General features: G+C 44.5%; 2 protein-coding genes across 2 annotated transcripts in view; one reads left to right on the top strand and one right to left on the bottom strand.

Annotated features, from left to right (window-relative positions):
• Positions 1-25,623, bottom strand: part of smyd3 (SET and MYND domain containing 3) — a 675,783-nt gene extending 650,160 nt beyond the window's left edge. The window contains exon 1 of the mRNA XM_078405373.1: positions 25,435-25,623. Coding sequence (XP_078261499.1) covers positions 25,435-25,595 — 161 coding nt within the window. The 5' untranslated portion in view covers positions 25,596-25,623. The remainder of the gene's footprint in view (positions 1-25,434) is intronic.
• The window catches only part of adss2 (adenylosuccinate synthase 2), a 612,379-nt gene that overhangs the window by 54,667 nt on the left and 530,435 nt on the right, over positions 1-27,277 (top strand). The gene's annotated exons all lie outside the window — the stretch shown is intronic.

Below are 27,277 nucleotides of genomic sequence, written 5' to 3'. Positions count from 1 at the left end.
ATGACGGCGGATTAATTGACCAAGGGGGAACAGGTAGAGGATGAAGAGGAGGGGGCCAAGGACTGAGCCTTGGGGGACTCCTTGGGGGAGGGGAGCGGTGGGGGATTTACAGTTGTTAATGGAGATGAACTGGTGCCTGTCAGAGAGGTAAGATTTGAACCAGGATAGGGCTGTGCCGGTGATGTTAAAGGAGGTTTCAAGTCGGGTGAGGAGAATGGAGTGATTTATGGTGTCAAAGGCGGCGCTGAGGTCAAGTAGGATGAGGATGTTGAGGTTGCCAGCGTCGGAGGAGACGAAAAGGTTGTTTGTGATTTTGAGGAGCGCAGTTTCAGTACAGTGGTTGGAGCGGAATCCGGATTGGAAAGTTTCATACAGGTTATTGGTAGAGAGGTGGTATTTGAGTTGGGAAGCTACAGCACGTTCCAAAACTTTGGACAGAAAGGGTAGGTTGGAGATTGGTCTGAAGTTGTTTGGGGTGTCAGGGTTGAGACCAGGTTTTTTCAGAATGGGGGTGACAGCAGCGATTTTGAGGGATGGCGGGACGATGCCAGTGGACAGGGAGGAGTTTATTGTTGCAGTGATAAGTGGAGAGAGAGCAAGAAGGCAGGCCTTGACAAAGCTGGAGGGGATGGGGTCCAGAGAGCAGGTGGCAGTTTTTATTCCTGTGAAGAGGTCAGAGAGGTCGGTGGTGGAGACTGGGGAGAACTGAGGCAGGGGTTGACAGGATAAGGGGGGGCAGGTGGTTTGAGGGGGAGCAGGTGCGTTGGTGGTTAAGGTGCTGTAGATGTTGTCTATTTTGCTTTGGAAGAATGAAAGGAAAGTGGTGCATTTGTCAACTGTGAATGATTGGGAGATGGTGTCCAGGGGGCTGAGGAGTTTGTTTATTGTAGAGAAGAGTGTTTTGGGGTTTCCGGAGCCAGAGTGAATTATTTGAGAGTAGTAGGTGGAGTGGGCACGGGAGAGGGCATCTTTGTAGTGCTGCAGGTGGTCTTTGTAGGCTTGGGAGTGAATTGTGAGACCTGTTTTGTTGCGGAGTCTTTCAAGTTGGCGGGCATGAGTTTTCATCATGCGGAGTTCAGGGGTAAACCAGGGAGCAGAGTGGGTGAAGGAAACTGTTTTGGTTTTTATAGGTGCAAGCTGGTCGAGGCAGGAGGAGAGAGTGTGGTTGTAGTAGTCAGTGAGGACAGAGGGGCTGTGGAGGTCAACGAAGGGAGAGGCGGACATTATTTCAGAGAGGGAGGATGAGAGCGAGGTAGGTGAAACAGACCACCCACCCACTTTAGTGTCACCTGTAAATTTTACATTTTTTCTTTGGTTTTCTTTCTTGAAAGTCACGACTACCCTCTTAAACCACTTGATACTCTTTAGCCACAAATGAAGCTTGATTGTAGAATCAAGGACAGCTTACAGTCTTTCCAATGTCAGGTTAATTTAGTTTAGTTTAGTTTAGAGATACATCGCACTCACTGAGTCCACTCCAAGCAGTGATCCCCATACACTAACACTATCCTACACACACTAGGGACAATTTACAATCATACCAAGCCAATTAGCCTACAAACCTGTATGTCCTTGGAGTGAGGGAGGAAACCAGAGATCCCGGAGAAAACCCACATAGGTCACAGTGAGAACATACAAACTATGTAGAGACACGTGGTCAGGGTCGAACCAGGGTCTCTGGCGCTGTAAGGCAGCAACTCTACCACTACGCCACTTTGCTGCCCTTAGCCTGGATAGCACAGAACAAAAAAGGTTTTCACTGTACCTCGGTACGCATGACAATTAACTAAACTCAGCACAGCAACCCCGCTGCCATTAAGACTGCAATCTACTTCAACAGTATTTTTGCAGATATGTTAAGATTCAGTTAATCTTTTTCTTCTATAAATGATTGCTTTATATAAAATTTAGTACCAAAAAAAGTCCCATCTTAACTTCCAAGAAAGTCAGTTTCCATACAAGGCTCGTAGTGCCAGATGGGGCCATGATTTAAATCAGATGCGATTACTCAGAGCATGCTCAAGGGGTCTTATGGCCTTTGCACTGCTCCTTTTAAAAAAAAACTTACGCCACATCAATTGGATCATGGCCATCAGCTCTAGGGAATTGTGTGTTTGAGAATCTAAAGATGCCTTGGGGATGTGTTCACAGACACTGATCGCAGCCGAAAAGTCTGCAGACTACTCAAACATTTCTGAGACAACTGTTTCGGGAAACAATGATGAAATTACCCCACCCGCTTCAGCGGCCATCTTGTTTTGGCGAGTGAGGAGCAAATGAAGTGGAAGGTGGAGCAATGTGACATCATACGCTGAGGAGTTTCAGGAAATGGATTAGAAAGTGAATTTTTAAGCTTTAAAATCTCTCTAGCTTTAAATATGTAGGTTCAATTTGAATGAGATTTGTTACATATTATGCCCAGGATAATGGTGAGTAAGGTGGTGCAAAAATGGTGGCGCTATGGTGTACCGTTTTGGCTGCCGAACCATAAAAGTTATGCTTTGCACAAACACACATACACACGGACAGAGAGGTTTAGAGACAGACAAAAACAATGCCGCCACGTCCATGTAGTTTTGAGCTTATTCAGAGGTTGTAGTGTTTAATAGCCTGATGGTTGCAAGGACTCCCCCTTCGACTCCGTCCAAGGATCCTGACAGTCTTTTCAGGTGAGGTACAGGGTCACTTGCACCTCCTTGAACCTCATCTACTGTATCCGCTGTTCCAGGTGTGGACTCCTATGTATCGGCGAGACCAAGCACAGGCTCGGCAATTGTTTCGCTGAACACCTCCGTTCAGTCTGCCTAAACCTACTTGATTTCCCGGTTGCTAAACACTTTAACTCCCCCTCCCATTCCCACACTGACCTTTCTCTCCTGGGTCTCCTCTATTGTCAGAGAGAGGCCCAGTGCAAATTAGAGGAACAGCACCTCATATTTCGCCTGGGCAGCTTACACCCCAGCAGTATGAACATTGACTTCTTAAACCTTGTAACCCTTACTTTTCCTCTCTCTCTCCATCCCTCCCCTTTCCCAGTTCTTCAACCAGTCTTACTGTCTCTGACTACATTTTATCTATTAGCTTTGTTATTGTTATCTAACAATTATCTATTCTGCATTTTCCTTGATCTCCATTCCCTTTGTCCTAATTTCAAACTTTACATATCCTTATCTAAGTATCTCCCTCTCTCCTGACATCAGTCTGAAGAAGGGTCTTGACCCGAAACGTCACCCATTCCTTCTCTCCAGAGATGTTGCCTGGCCCGCTGAGATACTCCAGCATTTTGTGTTTATCTTCGGTTACAGGGTAGAAGCTGTTCCTGAGCCTGGACGTTAGTTTTGCCAATGGCAGGTGTGGGGGGTGGGAGGGTGTGGGGGGAGGAGGGGAGTGGGGGGAAGGGGAGGGTGCTAGACCAATGCAGGAGAGGCTTTGGGTCCACGGCTCGCTCTGGCTGCAGTGCTGGCAGCATGGGGCCGAGGTGGGTGGCACCCTTTCCCCTTCCCTGTCCCCCCTAGCCCGCCCATGACCCCAGGGGACACTCCTTGCCCGGCAACGGGCTTCGTCAGTTGGAGAGGGTTGCCGGGCCCGCAGGATCATCAGTTGGGGGAGGGTTGCCCCAGGAGGGGCCCACAGGAGAGATTTGGACCCAACGGGTCCACCTCAGTCTAGTTGGTATTAAATTTCCACTGCTTTAGAATTAAATTAAACTTTAGTTAATAAAACAGTGCAAAATAATTTTCTCCTCCCAACGCCATTCTCAGACTTGACGTTAATTAGTTTTAGTGACCACTCAGTTCTATGACCATCAGCAAAAAACACCTTTAATCATTTCCAAATCAAGATACTAAAACGTGCTTTCAGAATTTCTGTTTACCTGAATGCTGTAAACATTAATTAAACATTAAAGTGAAAAGATGTTAACAGCATCCTGTCAACTCGCCCATTATGTTTCCTGTACTTAATCCAGCAAGTTTATAAACAGGACCACCAAGTTTGTGAATCAAACATTTTAGCCACAGCAGCACACTCGCAAGCAGGCAGCTACAAAGGGCAGGTCAGGGCATTTATTTCAGACATTCGGGGAAGCGTTCATGATAAAACCAGACAAGGACTCTTTCCTGGATAAACCACACAAAATGTGCTTTGTTGACATTGTATCATGTAAACAAAACTCCTCCTCAACCACGCAGAAAATCTCAATTATACTATTGGTGCCATGTCCCAGAATAACATGGCAGACAGGGTTCTCTCAAGCTAGGCAAAGACTTATATGATTGTTCAAGTTTAGAAATATGGGAAGGGATGTTAAAAGTAATATTTTCTCAATTTTTATTCACATCTTTCTCATTTAAAATTTTTCATCAACCGCTCCATCCAATGAGGCGCAAACTAATGCCACTGATCCAGAGCTGATGTCCATATTGCTTTCATGGCTTGGCGAATAGGCTAGAGATCTCGTAACCTCCATCCTTGCCACTAGACAAACAAGTCATGTGCTGGCTACCCCTATGGTGCTTCATTCTTTTCTGAGGCCAAACACTAAAGCTCTGCTTGACAGCAAATAGAGTTAATCAGCATTTACCTCTTCCCACTGATTCAGGACAATTATTTGGTGGGATGGAACAAGCTAACGGCATTGTGTAGTCATGAAATCATGTTGCAAATCTAAACATTCAGGTATGGTCTTACTAGTTTAAACTAGCACCAAAGGTGCAGTAATTGCAAGCAGGTAGTCGGCTGTTATTGTCACTTACAAGATGCTCTTTGCATCTTGAGAGTTGTCAAATTTCCAAGACAAATTGCAGAAGATGGGCAGAGTTGAACTCCCCATCACCTGGACCACACAACCTTCCCTACTCTTAGGCTCTAGATCTTTATTTCCAGCTGCAGCTGGGACTTAGAAAATGACACCAAATCCTGGCGACTCTTGCATATGGACTCAGTGGGCTGTTTCTGTGCATTCTGTACTTAATCAGGGATTGTACTTATGTATGGCACTAATCTTACTGATCTGTATGCAAAAAAAGAATCTCACTATACCTTGGTACACATGATAACAAAGAACCATTGAACGCCAGAAAGAATGGTCATATGTAGCCCACAGGCTGGATTGAGGCATCACTGGTTTAAATTCAATCAGACTATTCATTTCCACTACTCCACGTGGTCGTGAGTTCTGTACATTGAGTACTTCTTGAGTAATGAAGCTCCCACAGCTCCTTTGTGAATTTACTTGTCACCACATCCTCATGTTTTTAATCTCTTGCAGTAATGGCATGTACAAATACCCCATATTCTCTGCCCGGCACCCCACTATGTCTCCTTTGTCCTCTCCCTGCCCTCCACCACAATTTCCTCTGCACTGCAATCTAGTCAAGTCACATATATCATTAGCAGTCAAAGACATATGTCTCACTTGTTCTCAGAATATATCCCTATATATACAGAATATATATATTTTATTTAATACCTCATTTTGCTTAAAGCCATTTTATTAAAACTTAATTCTCCACACTACTTGATAAAGTGGAGATTTGAAAATAGCTTATAAATTTTGCATCTCTCCTCACTTTGCTGCTCAGATGATCCTTGATCCAGATACCAGATCACATAAAACAGAAAGCTGACCTGTTCTCACGACTTTGCCAACAGTGAATCACACCGAGGAACAACATGAGAATCCAGTCATTGGTGGCCACTGAATCAGAGTCAATTGTATGGAAAATGTAAATATTAGACCTGCTTCAAGTATTAAAGGGAGCAGGGCAAGAACAGGATTAAAAGAGATAGATCCCTTTGGACAGCCAGCATTAACCGATCGAACTTGCTGTTCGCTTTATAAAATATAGGCACAGAATTTTAGCCTCACTTTTTCTTCTGCGTTAATAGACATCAGATTTATTGGAGATTTAATGCCAAGGTCTACTCTAGTGAAATAACTCATTCATGCATCTATTCACCATTACATTGAGCAATTACAAAAATAAACCTCCCCTGCAAAAACACAGTTACTACTGGTCAATACAGGATATTTGCTATCCTGCCCTGGGAATGCAAGACAATACTGCCATCTGATGTTAGGAACAGACATTACAGTTTATCCTCTAAATGACCTTTCCTCCAAAAACCTGAAATACAGTGTAGAGCAAGGAAAGATGGAACATTTATTTAATACCCTTCATAAACTCATGACTCCCAAAAGCAATGACATTTATTTTATCTTCCCAAGTATGGTCTCTGTTGAAATATGGGAAATACAGCAGCTAATTTGTGCAGAGCAAGTTCCCACAAGGGGCAATCTGCTCAAGTAGCTGTCAACCAGGTATTCGGTCGGAAGGAACCGCAGATGCTGGTTTAAACTGAAGATAGACACAAAATGCTGGAGCAACTCAGGCAGCATCTCTGGAGAGAAGGAATGGGTGACGTTTCGGGTCGAGAACCTTCTTCAGACTGATGTCAGGGGAGAGGGAGATACATAGACCATTGTTAGCTGGGAGAAGGTAACAACAATGCAAACAGAGATAAAATGTAGTCAGAGACAGTAAGACTGGTCGGAGAACTGGGAAGGGGGATGGATGGAGAGAGAGGAAAAGCAAGGGTTACTTGATGTAAGAAGAGACAATGTTCATACCGCTGGGGTGTAAGCTGCCCAAGCAAAATACGAGATGCTGTTCCTCTAATTTGCACCGGGCCTCAATCTGACAATGGAGGCGGCCCAGGAGAGAAAGGTCAGTGTGGGAATGGGAGGGGGAGTTAAGGTGTTTAGCAACTGGGAGATCAGATAGGTTGAGGCAGACTGAGCAGGTGTTCAGCGAAATGATCGCCCAGTCTACGTTTGATCTCGCCAATATATAGGAGTCCACACCTGGAACAGCGGATACAGTAGATGAGGTTAGAGGAGGTAACATCTGAAAAGAATGTCAGGGTCCTTGGACGGAGTTGAGAGGGGAGGTATAAGGACAGGTATTGCATTACCTGCGGTTGCAGGGGAAAGTACCTGGGGAGGGGGTGGTTTGGGTGGGAAGGGATGAGTTGTCCAGGGAGTTGCAGAGGGAACGGTCTCTGCAGAAAGCGGAGAGGGGTGGAGATGGGAAGATGTGACTAGTGGTGGGATCCCGTTGGAGGTGGCAAAAATGTTGGAAGATTATGTGCTGTATGCGACAGCTGATGGGGTGGAAGGTGAGGGCTAGAAATGAGGTTCCAGGTTAACCAATGTTTGTCAACACTGGGCCAGTACTTGCTGCAGTTTAGAAAAATGAGGGTGGACCTTATTGAAACATACAGAATAGTGAAAGGCTTGGATAGAGTGGATGTGGAGAGGATGTTTCCACTAGCGAGAGAGTCTAGGACTAGAGGTCATAGCCTCATAATTAAAGGACATTTGTTTAGGAAGGAGATGAGGAGAAATTTCATTAGTCAGAGGTTAGTGAATCTGTGGAATTCTTTGCCACAGAAGCCTGTAGAGGCTGTCAGTGAATATTTTTTAAGGCAGAGATAGATAGATTTTTGATTAGTACAGTTGTCAGAGGTTATGGGGAGAAGGTAGGAGAATGGGGTTCAGAGAGATAGATGAGCCATGGCAGAGTTGACTTGATGGGCCGAATGGCCTAATCATACTCCTATCACTTGTGACCTTATGTCTAGGGGGACTCTGTCCCTGTTATGACTGGGGGGAAGGGGAGCAAGAAAGTAATATCCCGCAGCTCCGCTCTTGCTCCCCCTCCCCCCAGTCGTATATAGGGTACTGTTGAGACCACATCTACCCCCTCCCCCCTCGCCCCTCCCTCCCCACCTCTCCCCACCTCCCCCCCTCCCTCCCCACCTCTCCCCCTCCCTCCCCACCTCTCCCCCTCCCCTCCCCACCTCTCCCCACCTCTCCCCCCTCCCCTCACTCCCCCTCCTGCTCCCCCTTCCCCTCCCTACCCACCTTATCCTCCCTCCTCCCCCCTCCCTACCCCCCCCCCCTCCCTCCACCCCCCTCCCTCCCTAGGAGATATTCAAACTTTAAAATTTGAATAATTTTAAAAATGTAACACTGATTTCAATTAAACTTCTTGCATTAGCACCAAAGGGGCGACGATAAGGTGGGCCTAAATTTGTTGCGCTATCGTGTACCGTTTTGGCTGTAGTTCAGGAACAAACAAACGAGAGTTTCAGCACTGGAAACAATTCAGAGATTTACTCGATTAATAACTGGAATGGGTGGGTTGTTTCGGGTCGAGACCCTTCTGTAGATTGAGCCAGGAGAGGGGGAATCACAGAGATAAGGAAGTGCAAGAGATCTAAAGAGATGGGGATCAAGGAAAATGTAGAATAGGTCATTGTTTGCTAGGGGAAGGTTACAACAAAGCTGTCGCTTTTTGTCATCAGCTTCTCAGCGCTAACAATGAACTATTCTACATTTTCCTTGATCTCATCTCTTTTGATCTCTCACACTTCCTTATCTCTGTGTCTCCCTCTCCCCTGACAACAGTCTGAAGAAGGGTCTCGACCCAAAACATCACCATTCCTTCTCTCCAGAGATGCTGCCTGACCCACTGAGTTACTCCAGCATTTTGTGTCCATCTTCAGTGTAAATCAGCATCTGTGGTACCTTCCCGCACATAGGTGGTTTGTGTTTAGAGGACAGGTTGGATAGGCCAGGTTTGTACTTGTTAAAGTTTAGAAGAGGACTTGATTGAAACAAAGATCTTGAGAGGATTTTTCCTCTTGTGGGAAAATATGTCCAAAACTAAAGGGCTACCTACCCATTTAAGATAGACTCTGAGATTTTTTTTATATTGTACAAGATTGACTGTCTTTGGAAACTGCTTCCACAAAAAACAATAGAAATTGATTCTGAATATTTCAAGCGAGAGGTAGATAGATACTTGATAAGTATGGAGTGAAATGTCATCACAGGTGGACAGGAATGTGGAGTTAAGGTTAGAGTCAGATCATCCATGATTTAATTATATACAACATGTTCGAAGTGCCAACTAGCCAACTGTTTACGATACGATAGAACTTTATTCATCCCCGGAGGGAAATTGGTCTGCCAACAGTCACAACGCACAACAAGGTACATGAACACTTGAAATTAAAAGTGAAAGCAAAAAGAAAAAGAAGCGACTGTTAGCTGGCTGCCGTGTGCACAGCGCCTTAACCGGAATAAACAAACAAACGCAGGCTTGTCACCGATGCAGAGGATTCCAAAACTAGTGAGCCCCCTCCCCCACACTGGGTCCCATTTTGTTCTCCCACGGTCCCTCATGATGGTCCCCCAACGCCGGGTCCTCCATTGTCTTCCCGTCCCCCCCTCATGCTCATCGACCACTGATCACAGGTCGATCGCGAGGCCCCACCACCACCGAGGCCCCACCGCCACTGAAGCTCCCGCTGCCGCTGAAGTCCCACCACCGCCGAGGCTCCCTTTGCCGCCAAGGCTCAGGAAGGAACTGCAGATGTTGGTTTAATCCAAAGAGAGACACATATTGTTGGAGTAACTAAGCGGGACAGACAGCATCTCTGGAGAAAAGGAACAAGTGACGTTTCGGTTCGAGGTCCTTCTTCAGACTGAGAGTCAGGGGAAAGGGAAACAAGAGATATAGATGGTGATGTAGAGAGATATAGAACAAATGAATGAAAGACATGCAAAAAAGTAACAATGATAAAGGAAACAGGCAATTATTAGGTGTTAGGTGAGAATGAGTCCAGACAACGAGACTCAATAAGATGACCTTGAATCTGGTATGACTTGGGTAGGGGAGGGATGGAGGGAATGCAGGGGTTACTTGAAGTTAGAGAAATCAATATTCATATCACTGGGTTGTAAGCTGCCCAAGCGAAATATGAAATGCTGTTCCTCCAATTTGCGTTTGGCCTCACTCTAACAATGGAGGAGGCCTCGGACAGAAAGGACGGTGTAGGAATGGGAAGGGGAATTAAAGTGTTTGGCAACAGGGAGATCAGGTAGGTCTAGGCGGACTGAGCGAAGGTGGTCAGCAAAACGATCGGCCAGTCTACGTTTGGTCTCGACGATTTTGTTCACACCTTGAACAACAGATACAGTAAATGAGGTTGGAGGAGGTGCAAGTGAACCTCTGCCTAACCTGAAAGGACTGTCAGGGTCCCTGGACAGAGTCGAGGGAGGAGGTATAAGGACAGGTCTTGCATTTCCTGCTGTTGCTGGGGAAGGTACCTGGGGAGGGGGTGATTTGGGTGGAAAGGGATAAGTTAACCAGGGAATTGCAGAGGGAATGGTCTCTGCGGAAGGCGGAAAAAGGGGAGATGGGAGCTGTCGCATACAACACATATTCCTCCGACATTTTCGAAACCTCCAACGGAATCCCACCACTAATCACATCTTCCCATCTCCACCCCTTTCCACCTTCTGTTACCTTTCAGTCTAAGAAGGGTCTCGACCCGAAACGTCATCCAATTCCTTTTTTCCAGAGATGCTGTCTCTCCCGCTGAGTTACTCCAGCTTTTTGTGTCTATCTTTAGCCAACACCTGCTCCAGATTCATATGTTTATGTTGATTTCAATTAACATTTCCTGTTTTCACTTCAACGTTTACATGACCTGCAGTATTTCACTTTTATATCAAAAGAATATGTGCAATTAAATAAAAGATAGCTTTCAGTAATCTGTGCAAGAGAATATCTGGAGCCTAATTGTAAGCAGTTCTTGTCAATTAATTATTGCAAAACAAAATCATATTAACTAATACACATTCAAATTGTTTCTAGATCTAATTTGTGCAACACCTGATAAGCCAATATCACACTTATACTCAAGATCAGAGAATTTTAATTTTTGTAGACATCACTAAATTCAATAAATTATTTTTATTTCTAAATTGTGATGCTTCAATTTAGGATGGTGTAGAGTAGGATAATAGAACAAATAGATATATAACATAACAATAGGGCGGTCACGGTGGCGCGGGGGTAGTTGCTGCCTTACAGCGAATGCAGCGCCGGAGACCCGGTTTCGATCCCGACTACGGGTGCTGTCTGTACGTAGCTTGTACGTTCCCCCGTGACCTGTGTGGGTTTTCTCCGAGATCTTCGGTTTCCCCCCACACTCCAGACATACAGGTTTGTAGGTTAATTGGCTTGGTAAATGTAAAAAAATTGTCCCGAGTGGGTGTAGGATGGTGTTAATGTGTGGGGATCACTGTTCGGCGCGAACCCCGTGGGCCAAAGGGCCTGTTTCCACGCTGTATCTCTAATCTAATATAGTTGAAATGTTACTTTTTAGAGTTGGTTAGAGTTATTGAAGCAGATATAATTAAATTATTTCAATGGGAAACCAAGCTATGAAGTTAATTGGATCCATGCTGACAAAAGCTGAGTTGCTGTGAGGAGCTCCCTCTAATGGTCACAGTGTTAACTACAGATTGCCTCAACCAAAATGATCTGTACAACAAAACTGCAAATCAGATACAAAGTGCTGGAGTAACACAGCAGGTCAAGCAGCATCTCTGGAGGAAAAGGATGGGTGACGTTTCAGGTCGGGACTCTTCTTCAGAATGAAAGTTGAGTGAAGAGGGTGAAGAGCTGGAGACAAGAAAAGACCAGAACCAATCAGGGCCAGCCATAATTCACCTCAGGCAGGGCGTTGCCTGGTAGGGTGAGACCACATTGGAGAGACCACACTGCAGTACTGTGTTCCATTCCATATATAGGAAGGATATCTCTAAACTAGAAAGAATGCAGTAAAGGTTCACAAGGTTATTGTGGGGACTCGAGGGCTTGTTATAAAGAGAGGTTGTAGAGGATAGATTTCTTTCTGACCTTATAAAGGTATATAAAATCATGAGGGGCATAGAAAAGGTGAATGGTCCCAGTTTTTCCCATGGTAGTGGGTCTAAAGCAAGATGGCTTTAAGGGGAAAAAGGGATCTGAGGTGCAACACACACACACAGGGCCAGGTATATGGAACAAGCTGCCAGAGGAAGTGGTGAAAGCAAGTACAGTACAACGATTGAGAGAGATTTAGACAAGTACCTGAAGAGGATAGGCTTAGAGGGATATTGGTCAAATGCAGGCAACTTCTTTGGCATGGATGTAATGGTTTTACATGGGGGAAACACAATGAGCACATTGCAATCTTTTCTGGATTCAATATGGAATTCTATAATTTTTGATAAATAGATTTCTCTCTGCATCAGTGGTCCATCTGTGATATTGGCTCAGCTTATTTGTGGTATGTTTTCCTCCCTTTTTTCTTCTGGGGCGGTATGGCATGTCAAGTCAGATCTGCTGGGCATGTCTTTCTGCTCTGCTTTTCATAACTGTTACATTCTTTTTCTATGTTCTTTTGTCTTTGTTCTCACTCTCTAAATGCCCCTGTACATTTAACCTAATTTATAGCTTATCTCCACAGGATCACACTGGTTTTGGTTGAACAAAGACATCCTCTCTCCTCCACCATCCCTGCAGCTTAACAAGCTGAACAGTTCTAACGAAGAGTCTTCAACCTAAAAGGCAAGCTCCGTTTCTCTTGCCACAGATGTGGTCTGATCTGATGAGCATTGCTCACAGTTTCAGGACAGTCATGGCAAATGATAGGATTGATTCTCAAATTTAAATCCTACAGTGCCCTCCATAATGTTTTGGAGAAAGATCCATCATTTATTTATTTGCCTCTGTACTCCACAATTTGAGATTTGTAATAGAAAAAAATCACAGGTGGTTAAAGTGCACATTGTCAGATTTTATTAAAGGCCATTTTTATACATTTTGGTTTTACCATGTAGAAATTACAGCTGTGTTTATACATAGTCCCCCCATTTCAGGGCACCATAATGTTTGGGACACATGGCTTCAGAGGTGTTTGTAATTGCTCAGGTGTGTTTAATTGCCTTCTTAATGCAGGTATAAGAGAGCTCTCAACAACTAGTCTTTCCTCCAATCTTTCCATCATCTTTGAAAACCTTTATTGCTGTTTATCAACATGAGGACCAAAGTTGTGCCAATGAAAGTCAAATAAGCCATTATGAGACTGAGAAACAAGAGTAAAACTTAGAGACAACAGTTAAACCTTAGGCTTACCAAAATCAACTATTTGGAACAGGGACTGGCAGGCCAAGGAAAACCTCCACAGATGATGACAGAAGAATTCTCTCTATAATAAAGAAAAATCCCCAAACACCTGTCCGACAGATCAGAAACACTCTTCAGGAGTCAGGTGTGGATTTGTCAATGACCACTGTCCCCAGAAGACTTCATGAACAGAAATACAGAGGCAACACTGCAAGATGCAAACCACTTGTTAGCCACAAAAAGAGGATGGCCAGGTTACAGTTTGCCAAGAAGGTTTGCCAAAAGAGCAACCACAGTTCTGGAAAAAGGTCTTGTGGACAGATGAGATGAAGATTAATTTATATCAGAGTGATGGCAAGAGTAAAGTATGGAGGAGAGAAGGAACTGCCCAAGATCCAAAGCATACCACCTCATCTGTGAAACACGGTGGTGGGGGTGTTATGGCCTGGGCAAGTATGGCTGCTGAAGGCACTGGCTCATTTATCTTCATTGATGATACAACTGCTGATGGTAGCAGCAGAATTGAATTCTGAAGTATATCGACACATCCTATCTGCTCAAGTTCAAATAAATGCCTCAAAACTCATTGGCAGCAAGACAATGATCCCAAACATACTGCTAAAGCAACAAAGGAGTTTTTCAAAGCTTAAAAATGGTCAATTCTTGAGTGGCCAAGTCAATCACCCGATCTGAACCCAGTTGAGCATGTCTTTTATATGCTGAAGAGAAATCTGAAGGGGACTTGCGCCCAAAACAAGCATAAGCTAAAGATGGCTGCAATACAGGCCTGGCAGAGCATCACCAGAGAAGACAGACACCCAGCAACTGGTGATGTCCATGAATCGCAGACTTCAAGCAGTCATTGCATGCAAAAGATATGCAACAAAATACTAAACATGACTACTTTCATTTACATGACATTGTTGTGTCCCAAACATTATGGTGCCCTGAAATGGGGGGACTATGTATAAACACTGCTGTAATTTCTACATGGTGAACCCAAAATGTATAAAAATGGCCTTCATTAAAATCTGACAATGCGCACTTTAACCACATACGATTTTTTTCTATTACAAATCTCAAATTGTGGAATTAGAGGCAAATAAATAAATAAACAATGGGTCTTTATCCCAAACATTATGGAGGGCACTGTAAATTGGGGAAAGGCTCATTTTGATGGCATCAGACAGGAACTTATTGCAAAGGTTGATTGGTCGAGGTAATTAGCAGGCAAAGAGATGTCAGACAAGTGGAAGGCTTATAAATGTGTGATAGAAAGAGTTCAGGCCAGCTTATTCCCTTTAGACTGAAGGGCGAGACTGGCAAGATTGGGCAACTTTGGTTGACGAGGAATATTAAGGGTCTGGACAAGAAAAATAAGGTGCAGTATGTCATGCGAAGGCAGCTAGTATCAAAAAAGTCCTTTCAGGTGTACAAGGGATATAGGAATACAATTAGGGAGGAAATTAGAAGGGTAAAACCGGGACATGAGATATCCCAACCCCAAAGGTGAAGGGGAATCCTGAAAGATTTTGCAAGCATTTAAAAGCAAAAGGGAGAGTAAGTAGTCAGGGAGAGTGTAGGTACCCTTAATTATGAATATTATAATCTATGTGCTCAACCAGTGGAAGAGCGAGGTCTGAAATGAATTCTTCTCGTATGTATTTACCATGGAGAAGGACATGAAAAGTATTGAGTTCAGGAAAAGAAGCAATCATATCCTGCAAGACATCGACATTGATAAAGAGAAAGTGCTGGTGATCTTGAAGCACATAAAGATGGCTAAATCCTCAGGACCTGACCAGGTGTATCCTAGGATGTTGTAGAAAGCAAAGAAAGAAATTGCTGTGATGCTGGCACAGATTTCTATATCTTCTTTAGATGGAAGACTTGAGGATAGTTAATGTTGTGCCTTTGTTTAAACAGGGCTGCAAGGATAAGCCGGGAATCTACAGACCAATGTGCTTAGCATTAGAGTCATACATTCTGGAAACAGGCCCCTCAGCCCAACTTGCCCACACTGACCAACATGCCCCATCCCATCTACACTAGTCCCACCTGCCTGCGTTTGGCCCATATCCCTCTAAACCTGTCCTATCCATGTATCTATCTAAATGTTACTTAAACGTTGCGATCGTGGCTGCCTCAACTTCCTCCGTGAGCAGCGTTCCATACACCTACTACCCTTGGTGTGAATTGGTGGGAATTCTGAGACAATTTATTCGCATTTGGAAAGGCAAGAATGCTTCTACTTCCTCAGGAGACCAAGGAAGTTCTGCATGTCCCCAACGACTATTGCCACCTTCTACAGATGAACCGTAGAAAGCATACTACAAGGACACATCACAGCTTGATTTGGGAACAACTCTGCCCAAAACTGCATAAGATTGCAGAGAATTGTGGATGTTGCTAAGTTCATCACACAAACCATTGATTCAATCTACACTTCATGCTGCCTCAGGAAAGCAGCCAATATAATCAAGGACCTTTTTCACCCGTTATGTCCTCGTCTCTTCACCCCATAAGGCGGAAGTTACAAAAGCGTAAACACATGCACCACCAGACACAGAAACACCTTCTTCCCCTCTGTTATCATATCACTGAACAGTCTCCTATAAGCCAGGGCATGGCCCTGATATTCCAACCTACCTTATTGCAGACTTTGGTCTTTTCACTCAGGTATGTTCCCTTCTCGGTTGGACCATCCACATAATATTTAAAGAAATCCTCTTGGATCCGCCAAATAAATTCTGCCTAAGCCTTTGACACTGAGCAAGTCTCAGTCAAGATTGGGAAAGTTAAAGTCACCCACTAAGACAACCCGGCTGCTTTCAGTAATCTGTCTACATATCTGTTCCTCGATATCCTGAGTGAGGGGTCTGTGGTACAATCGCATTTGAGTCCTTGCACCCCTTTTTTATTTTTAAGCTCTACTAGACGGGCATGGATCCATTGGGTTAAATCTCTCCTGCGGGCATTCCTGTGGGCACAGCAACCCCCGTTGGGTGCAAACCTCTCCTGCGGGCCCAGAAACCCTCCCCCAACTGACGATCCGTGGACCCGTTGCCGGGCGGGGAGTGTCCCCCGGGGCCATAGGCGGGCAAGGGGGGACAGGGAAAGGGAGAGGGAGCCATTCACCTTGGCCCCGTGCAGCCAGAGCGAACCGTGGACCCGAAACCTCTCCTAAAGCTCGGCGGCGAACGACGGCGACCGCAATCTTGTTGGACCCTCTGCCGGCACACTGCACCACGGGAGGAAGGTCAGACACGGAGCACCCAGAACCGGTGCTGGTCCTCCCGGCTGGGGGTAGAGGGGGAGCGCATTTATTAAAGATTCAGCTTGTCAGCTCAGCAGCTCCCCCATTGGCCGCCACTCCCGTCACTCGGGCGGGTCCCATTGTGACGTCCAACGTGGCTGACGGGCAGGTGGAAAAGGGAGGAGCCTCCCCCCCCCCTCATTGGCCGCCACTCCTGTCACTCGGGCGGGTCCCACTGTGACGTTGAACGCGGATGACAGCCAGAGGAAATGGAGAGATGATTTTTATTAAACTTTAAAAAGGCGATTAAGATGATGGTAAAATTGTAGTGTTATCGTGTACAGTTTTGGCTGTAGTTCAGGAACATACTAAATCTATATATATATATCCCCCTCCTTCCTCTCCTTCTCCCTACCCCCCTCCCTCCCCTCCCTCCCCTCCCCCCTTCCTCCCCCTCCCCCCAACTCCATCCCCCTCAACCCCCCTTATCCTTCCTCCTCCCTCCTCCCTCCCTCCCCAGGAGATAGATTTAAACTTAAAAATGTGAATAACTTAAAAAATATAACACCAAGTTCTTCCATTAGCACCAAAGGGACGATGCTGAGCAAGGTGGACCTAAAATTGTCGTGCTATTGTGTACCGTTTTGGCTGTAGTTCAGGAAGAAACAAACAAACAAAGAGTTTTTCAGTATATAGATATTTATAGATGAATATTGCCTCAGCAGACGAACCCTCCAGTATGTCCTCACTGAGTGTTGCATGATAGTTTATCCGATTAGTCGTGCAACTCCTCCACCACTTTTTCCTCTCTGCCCTTCACATCTGATAAATCAAAACTTTGGAAACTCTTGACCTGCCAGTCGTGTCCATCTCACAACCACGTTCTGGCAATGGCCACAACATCATAGTCCTAAACTGCGATCCAGGCTCTATGTTCATCTGCTTTCCCCACAATACTCCTTGCATTGAAATAAACACACTTCAGCCTATTAGCTTCACCATATACCTTCACCTCTCCCTGTCTGTCCTTTGTGACTGACTGGTACCAGCCTCAACATTCCTATCACATCCAATTTCTGACCTACTACTCTAGTTCACAAGTCCTTGCCACTCTAATTTAAACCTTCCCGAGTTGCACTAGCTAACCTCCCTGCCATGCTATTGGTCCCACTCCAGTTCAGATGCCACCCTGTCCATCTTGTAGAAGTCACCTCTGCCCTCTGAACCAACTCTTGAGCCACACATTCATGTTCTATCGACCCATCATTGGCACATGGCACCAGAAATAATCCAGAGATTACTATCCTTGAGGTCCTGCATTTTAATGTTTTGTCTAACTCCCTATATTCACTCTGAATGACCTCATCCTGATATTTAATGTTGCACCAAATTTGTTAGGAGAGTGAATGCTCCATTGAGAAAATGGGCAAAGGAATGGCAGGTGGAAAGTATGCTTGCCTTTTTGAGGTCAAGAGTTGGGATATCATATTATAATTAAACAAAACATCGATTAGACCGCATTGAGGATTGTGTGCAGCTTTGATTGGCAAGGATTAGGATGAATGTGTTTAAGAAAGAGGAGAAATGGAAAAGATTCGCAAGGATGTTGTCTTGTTTGGAGGGCTTGTGTTCTAATGAGAGATGGGGTAGGCTGGTACCGTTTTCCCTGGACAAAGGAGGCTGAGGGGTGACCTTATAGAAGCTTATAAAATTATGAGGGCCATACATTAGGCATTTAATCAGAGTCTTTTCCCAGGATAGCTGAAAATAAAACTTAGAAGACAAAGGTCTAAGTTGAGAGGGGACAGATTTTAAGGGGATCCAAGGGATTTAAAGGGGACACAAGGGGGATATTTTTGAACACAGAATGTGGTAGGTATATGGTATGAGTTGCCAGAGGAGGTAGTGAAAGCATGTATAATTACAATGTTTAAAAATTATTTGGACAGTTACATGGATTGGATAACTTTAAGGATATTAGCCAAATGCATGTAAATGGGATTTGTTCAGAATGGCATCTTAGATGCCACGAACAAGTTGGCCTGAAGGGTCTATTTCACTGCTTGATAACTATGAATGGATGAATCCAACTTACCATGCAATGTCTTTGGAAAGCAAGATAAAACTTGGGTCCCTAGGGAAAATCTGGGGAGAACATGCAAACTCAACACACACAAAATAGCAAAGATCGAGAATAAATCAGGTTGCTGGAGCTGTGAGGCAGCAGCACTGCCTGTTGCATAACTTGGCAATAATAATGTTAGTGAATATCAAGGAAAAGAATCATGGTGAGAGTCCTCGACAATCACTTTCCAATGGGTAAAATGTTTCTCCCAGAGTCACAATGTGGATCAAGATGCAAACTGACAATGGTAGTCATCATCTGACACATCCAAGAACCGTGCAGGAAGCAACATCAGGTTGTGGGGAGACACAAAATGCTGGAGTAACTCAGCGGGTTAGGCAGCATCTCGGGAGAGAAGGAATGTGTGACATTTCGGGTCGCGACCCTTCTTCCTTTTTTACCTACACAACAGATTGTGGGGGATTGTTCTCAATTTTAGCTGTAGCCAAAATTTCATTATCATCTTCCAACTGCTCCATGATGATATGCAAGCTCTAATCCTCACAAATGTATGTACCGTAGACTCAGTCTCAGTGCAAACAGTAACCAAATTAACGCTGTACCGTTGCATCAGCTATCCTCCTGCAATACTGCACCTCAGCTCTATAACCTCCACTCTGGAGTGGAGCCAACCTACAAGATAAGCAGGAATGCATGAAGAGACAGGGGATAGGGAAAGGAAAAGCCTGGGAACTATAGGCCAGTGAGTCCAACATCAGTGGTTGGAACATTACTAGAGTATTGAGAGATAAGGTATAAGTGCATTTTGATGGGGAAGGGCTGATTAGGGATAGTCCGCATGGTTTTGTAGATGGGAGGTCAGGTCTCACAAATGTGATTTACTTTTTTTGAGGATGTGAATAAAAAGGTTGATGAGAACAGAGCTGTAAACATTGCATGTATGGATTTCAAAAAGGCACTTGACAAGATTCCGCATGGTAGGTTGCTCTGGAAGGTTAGGTTCCATGGGATCCAAGGAAAGCTAGTTGGCCATAGAACAAAACTGACTTTGTGGATGGAAGCAGAGGGTGATGGTGGAAGATTGTTTTTCAGACTGGAGGCCTATGACTCATCATGTGCCTCAGGATCCGGTGCTGGGACCATTGCTGCTTGTCATCTATATCAATCATTTGGATGAGAATGTACTAGACATGATTAATAAGTTTGCAGATGACATGATAATGGATGATATTATAGATAGCAAAGATGAATGTTGCAAATTGCAGCAGGATCTTGATTGGTTGGGCAGTTGGGCTGAGGAACGGTTGGAATTCAATACAGAGAGGTGCGATGTGTTGTATTTTGGGATGTCTAAGCAGGCCTGGATTTACACAGTGAGTGGCAAGGCTCTGGGGAGTGTTATAGAGCAGAGGGATGTAAGAGTGCAGATACATAATTTCTTGAAAGTAGTGTCATAGGGTGATCAACATGGCTTTCAGCACATTTCCCTTCTTCAGTTGGAGTATTGAATATAAAAGTTGGGAGGTCATGTTACAGTTGTTCAGGACATTGGGGAAGCCACATTTGGAGCATTGTGTTCAGATCTGGTCACCCTGTTAAAGGAAAGCTGTTGTCAAGCTGGAAAGCGTTCAGAGAAGATTTACAAGGATGTTGCCGGGACTCAAGGGCCTGAGCTAAAGACTGTCACCCATTCCTTTTCTCCCGAGATGCTGCCTGACCTGCTGAGTTACTCCAGCATTTTGTTAATAAATACCTTCTATAAGAAAATAATAATAATAATAATACATTTTATTTATATAGCGCTTTTCATATACTCAAAGACGCTTTACAGAGATTTTGAGAACATAGGGGAAATGAATAAATAGATAAATAAGTAAATAAATAAATGAACAGAGAAAGGAGACAGAAGGTGAGGTGACCTTCAGTGGTTGAAGGCAGTACTGAACAGGTGAGACTTCAGCGATGTTTTGAATGTGGTGAGTGTGGGGGAGTCTCTAACGGTTTGGGGTAGTGAGTTCCATAGGGTGGGAGCAGCAATGGAGAAAGCCCTGTCCCCCCAGGATCTGAGTTTAGTCCGGATGTGGGGGGATAGGAGATTGGCAGCGGCAGAGCGGAGGGTGCAGGTGGGAGTGTGCCTGTGGAGGAGGTCGGTCAGGTAGGATGGGGCCAGGTTATGGAGGGCTTTGTAGGTTCACATAAGAAAGGATGTGGGGTGATCTTATAGAGGTGTACAGGATCATGAGAGATAGGGTAAATGCACAAAGTCTTTTACCCAGAGTAGGGGAATCAAGAACCAGAGGATATAGGTTTAAAGGGGAGGGGGGAAAGATTTAATAGTAATCTGAGGGGCGAATTTCTTTTTTACACAAAGGGTGGTAGGTATATGGAACGAGCTGCCAGAGAAGGTAGTTGAGGCAGGTACTATCACAACGTTTAAGAATCTTTTGGACAGGTACATGGATACGAAAGTTATGGGGGGATATGGGCCAAACACAAGCGTGCGATTAGTATAGATGGGACAAGTTGGTTGGTATGTTCAAATTGGGCTGAAGGGCCTGTTTCCATGTTGTATGACTCGATGGTGCTTTCACTGGTATTGGACCAGGATGCTACAATTTTCCCCCAAGAACACTGTTTTTAAACCACTTACGAGTCTTAGAGCTATACAGCAGGTAAACAAGCCATTTGGCCCAATTTGTGTTTTTGTCTGAGTCTATGTGGTGTGATACTGCTGCAAGCAAGTTTTTTTCGTTGTATCTGTACATCACCGAACAATATGTTGGATTTGACGAGTACTTATAACTCAAACTATCCAATCTCAGTAACATATGTTACAATCTTATAGACAATAGACAACAGGTGCAGGAGTAGGCCAATTGGCCCTTCGAGCCAGCACTGCCATTCAATGTGATCATGGCTGATCATTCTCAATCAGTACCCCGCTCCTGCCTTCTCCCAATACCCCATGACTCCACTATCCTTAAGAGCTCTATCTCGCTCTCTCTTGAATGCATTCAGAGAATTGGCCTCCAATGCCTTCTGAGGCAGAGAATTCCACAGATTCACAACTCTCTGACTGAAAAAGTTTTTCCTCATCTCCGTTCTAAATGGCCTACCCCTTATTCTTAAACTGTGGCCCCTTGTTCTGGACTCCCCCAACATTGGGAACATGTTTCCTGCCTCTAACGTGCCAACCCCTTAATAATCTTATACGTTTCGATAAGATCCCCTCTCATCCTTCTAAATTCCAGTGTATACAAGCCTAGTCGCTCCAGTCTTTCAACATATGACAGTCCCGCCATTCCGGGAATTAACCAAGTAAACCTACACTGCACGCCCTCAATAGCAAGAATATCCTTCCTCAAATTTGGAGACCAAAACCACACACGGTACTCTCGGTGCGGTCTCACTAGGGCCCTGTGCAACTGCACAAGGACCTCTTTGCTCCTATAGTCAACTCCTCTTGTTATGAAGGCCAACATTCCAATGGCTTTCTTCACTGCCTGCTGTACCTGCATGCTTCCTTTCAGTGACTGATGCACGAGGGCACCCAGATCTCATTGTATGTTCCCTTTTCCTAACTTGACACCATTCAGATAATACTCTGCCTTTCTATTCTTACCACCAAAATGGATAACCTCACACTTATCCACATTAAACTGCATCTGCCATGCATCCGCCCACTCACACAACCTGTCCAAGTCACCCTGCAACCTCATAGCATCTTCCTCACAGTTCACACCACCACCCAGCTTTGTATCATCTGCAAATTTGCTAATGTACTTTTAATCCCTTCATCCAAGTCATTAATGTATATTGTAAATAGCTGCAGTCCCAGCACTGAGCCTTGCGGTACCCCACTAGTTACTGCCTGCCATTCTGAAAGGGACCCATTTATCCCCACTCTTTGCTTTCTGTCTGTCAACCAATTTTCTATCCATGTCAGTACCCTACCTCCAATACCATGTGCTCTAATTTTGCCCACTAATCTCCTATGTGGAACCTTGTCGAAGCCTTTCTTACATCTTTGGCGTACTCTTTCAAGTTTAATGAAATCTTTCCTCCAGAAGGGCAACCAAAACTGTATAAAGTGGGTCAACTGTGGTTTTAACAATGTCTTGTACAACTGTAACATGATGTCCTAACTCCTGTTTTCAATACACTGACTGATGAAAGCAAGCATGCCAAACACCTCATCACCACCCTGTCCACTTGTGCTTCCAATATCAAGGAATTATGTACAGTGCATTCAGAAAGTATTCAGACCCCTTCACTTTTTCCACATTTTGTTACGTTACAGCCTTATTTTAAAATGGATTTTAATTTATTTTTATCAATCTACACACAATACTCAAGAATGAAAAAGCAAAAACAGGTGTTTAGAAATTTTTGCAAAGTAATTAAAATGAAATAACTGAAATATCACATTTACATAAGTATTCAGACCCTTTGCTATGACACTCAAAATTGTGCTTAGGTTCATCCTGATTCCATTGATTATCCTTGAGATGTTTCTACAACTTGATTGGAGTCCACCAGAGGTAAATTAAATTAATTGGACATGATTTGGAAAGACACACCCGTGTCATAAGGTCCCACAGTCGGCAGTGCATGTCAGAGCAAAACCCAAGCCATGACGACGAAGGAATTGTCCGTGGACCTCAGAGACAGGATTGTGTCAAGACACAGATCTGGGGAAGGGTATAAAACTATTTCTGCAGCATTGCAGGTCCCAAAGAGCACAGTGGCCTCTGTCATTCTTAAATGGAAAAACTTTGGAACCACTAGGATTCTTCAGAGAGCTGGCCGCCCGGCCAAACTGAGCAATCGGGGGAGAAGGGCCTTGGTCAGAGAGGTGACCAAAAACTCAATGGTCACTCTGACAGAACTCCAGAGCTCCTCTGTGAAAATGGGAGAACCTTCCAGAAGGACAACTACAATACAATACAATATCCTTTATTGTCATTGTACAACAAGATTTTGATTGTCGATTCCATATCGATGCTATCAAGTCAAATATTTAAATAAATCACTGAAAACATGTAAACAACAAGAAGGGGGGAAGGAAAAAGAAAAGAGGGGAACAAGATAAAGTGCAAAAAAAGGTTCATGCAAGGGTCGGTTGTGCCAGATGACCCTGGAGGCAGAGACAGATCATGGCTGGCTCTCAGCAGGTCCGCAGTATATCTGCAGCACTCCACCAATCAGGCCTTTATAGTAGAGTGGCCAGACAGAAGCCACTCCTCAGTAAAAGGCACATGGCAGCCCTCTTGGAGTTTGCCAAAAGGCACCTAAAGGACTCTCAGACAATGAGAAACAAGATTCTCTGGTCTGATGAAACCAAGTTTGAACTCTTTGGCCTGAATGCCAAGTGTCATGTCTAGAGGAAACCAGGTACCATACCTACCTACGGTGAAGCATGGTGGTGGCAGCATCATGCTATGGGGATGTTTTTCAGCGGCAGGAACTGGGAGACGAGTCAGGATCGAGGGAAAGGAACGGAGCAAAGTACAGAGATCCTTGATGAAAACCTGCTCCAGAGCGTTCTGGACCTCAGACTGGGGCGGAGGTTCACCTTCCAACAGGACAACGACCCTAAGCACACAGTCAAGACAACGCAGGAGTGGCTTCGTGACAAGTCTGTGGATGTCCTTGAGTGGCCCAGCCAGAGCCTGGACTTGAACCCAATCGAACATCTCTGGAGGGACCTAAAAATAGCTGTGCATCGACGCACCCCATCCAACCTGCCAGAGCTTGAGAGGATCTGCAGAGAAGAATGGGAGAAATTACCCCAAACCGGTGTGCCAAGTTTGTAGCGTCATACCCAAAGACTTGAGTCTGTTATTGTTGCCAAAGGTGCCTCAACAAAGTACTGAGTAAAGGGTCTGAATACTTATGTAAATGTGATATTTCAGTTATTTCTTTTTAATTACTTTGCAAAAAATTTTAAACACCTATTTTCACTTTTTTATTATGGGGTATTGTGTGTAGATTGATGATAAAAAAATGAATTTAATCCATTTTAAATTAAGGCTGTAACGTAACAAAATGTGGAAAAAGTGAAGGGGTCTAAATACTTTCTGAATGCACTGTATTTGCACCACTCAGTCTTTCTGTTCTACACTCTCCAGAGCCCTCCCACTAATTGCATAAATCCTACCCTAATTTATCTTACCAAAATGTACCATTTCTTTGTCCTCTTGATTTGTCAGAAATCAGGCTCAGATCTCACTGTTAAAAATGTATTTCAATCTTCTATTCCCCATGCCAATGAAACTAACCACATGTTCTCACCTTCTCCACTCACTTAACTATTATTTTCCAGATTACTATTACTTTCCCATCTTGTTTTACATCATTCGCAACATCATTGCAGTACACTGTATTTTCATCCGTTAATATAAATTGTGAATAGCTGGACCCAAGTATATACAAAATTACCTATAAATTGTGTTAGTGAGACAAAAACAACTCGTAATGATATTCTCCATGACCGACTACATCCAAAAGACCATACAGAACCCCGCAAAATGAGACAATTCTACAACTCATATTATTTGTAATGAATCAAATTCACTTTCAAATATCTTCAGAATTTTTTTCCCCAAATTAACATTCCAGTATACCTCAAGCAACAGATTTATTTTCCATAGTTCACGTGCAGGTTCAGTTGCCACATTGCCTGCAAGGCAACAGTATACACTGCATTAATTGTAAAGAGTTTATGGGCAGCTCAGAAGCTAAACAAGTACAATATTTCACTCTTATCTCTGCCAGTGGATGGGCAATACAAGGGGATAAAAGAAAATTGGGCAGAAACTTTCTAAAGGAGATTGAGGGCGTGTAATTGTGCTTTGGATGACTATTATCACGTGTAAACTGGTATCATCGCCGTAAACTAAAAGTTTTGTAAACAATCTCAGATTAGAAATTTACCAAGAGTGGTTACACTTTGTGTACAGTGAAATGACTCAAAGCAGGTGTACAATATCGTTACTGTAGAGCGTGACAGGTATATGGCATTAAATTGCAACCTTGAGCAAGTCAGACATCAATCATACCTGCAAAAGCAATGTTCACAGATGGATCCTCTCGCTTTCTTGGAGGGAATGTAAGCATAAGGAGAAGCGGAATAGAGGAGGTGCCCGGGGGCGAGAGCTGTGGTTGCCCTCAGTCCTTCTCCCCGATGCCCACAGCTGCCCCTCTGCAAGTAGCGCGCCATCCTGTCTCACGGTAGCAGGTTTGGAATCCGGAGACAGCCACGAGCGGAACGTCATCGCGCTCCTACCCCCGCCCCGCCCCCCGCGTATGTGTCAGAAGGTCACGTGGAAGCGCATCTGTCACGTGATAACGAGGCGATGTCATAAGATCATTGGGGAACAGTAGAATTAGGCCATTCGGCCCATCATGTCTACTCCGCCATTCAATTATGGCTGATCTCTCTCTCCCTCCCAACCCCATTCCCCAGCCTTCTCCCCATAACCTCTGACACCTGTACTAATTAATACTGGTCCATTCTGATAAACCTATAAACAGTTGCTCACACACTGCCCCCTCTACAAATAGTTATTTAAGGAATGGAAATGTGCAGGGCAAGTGTTTTTCAAAAAGAGTGTGGTGGAGGCTTGGAACGCATTGCCAGGGGTGGTGGTGGAGGAGAAATACGATAGTGGTGTTTAAGAGGCTTTTAGATGGGCACATGGAAGTGCAAGGATGAGAGGGATTGATCATGGACAGGATATGGATCATGTAACGCAACTCAATTTACATGGGTTTATAATCCAAAAATAAATCAAATCATGACACCTTCCCCCAAAGTATTTATTTGCAATCGTTTCAATTCCATAGATGATAGATGTCGAAAATGCATATTACAAGCAATTTGCACCACTGAATAAGCCCTTCTTAACTTCTTCCATTCTAACCTGGTGTCTTTCAAATAGGTCTGTGCTATTTTGATGCAATTACTTCTTGATTGATTGAACTGAATCGATTGATTGAAAGATATAGCATTTCACCCCAGAGTGGCGACACTTTCCATCAGGTGGAAGGGAGTGTTGGTCGAGGGGGACTTATTGGGTCTCTATCAGGAGAAATTGTGGGAGTAGAACTATTGGAATTACTCTTCTGGGAGTTGGACTCAACAGTTATTTCTGCGTCGGTTGTTAATTCTTAAATCAGTAATAAATTCTCAGTTTTGTTTCTCACCATCACCCCTATTCCTACAGATTGTTTTCAGCTCCAGATACCAACATCTGCAGTCTCTATGTTAGCAACAAATTCAATCTTAAAATGAGGCAATGGTATGGACTATTTTCCTCCGTCCACAGATGTTGTCTAACCTGTTGAGAGTATATTTCTCTTTGCCTCAGTCTGCCATGACCCATGGCCTCGGCGCTTCTGAGCTGCCGGCCGTGTTTACGCGTGCGCACTGTCCGGCCGCCGAGTGCCGGCACTACGGGCATGCGTAGTCAGTCCTCAGTTTGAACGTTCCGTGGGCCGGAAAATAAGGAGCAGGCGAAGCGCTGTTTTCAGATAATAAAAATGATGCAAAGTTAGGACAGTCGTTGATGCCCGTCCTTTGCTACCCCAAGAAAGAAATTTATCTTCCGACCCTGCCCTTTGCTGTGCGAACCATTAATGTTAGACACAAAATGCTGGAGGAACTCAACGGGACAAGCGGCATCACTGGACAGAAAGAATGGGTGACGTTTCGGGACGAGACCCTTCCTCAGACTCTTCGGTCTCGACCACCCATTCCTTCTCTCCAGAAATGCTGCCTGTCCCGCCGAGTTCTCCAGCATGTTGTGTCTAATTTTCGGTTAAAACCAGCATCTGCACTTGTTTCCAACACATCCAGCATCCGTGCAACAGGCGCACGGCCGGCCGGCTTACGCGATACGT

Source organism: Rhinoraja longicauda, chromosome 9 (genome assembly GCF_053455715.1).
Source record: "Rhinoraja longicauda isolate Sanriku21f chromosome 9, sRhiLon1.1, whole genome shotgun sequence".
Classification (NCBI taxonomy): Eukaryota; Metazoa; Chordata; class Chondrichthyes; order Rajiformes; family Arhynchobatidae; genus Rhinoraja; species Rhinoraja longicauda.
The sequence above is the reverse complement of the archived record's forward strand: the minus strand, read 5'-3'. Positions and strand labels throughout refer to the sequence as shown.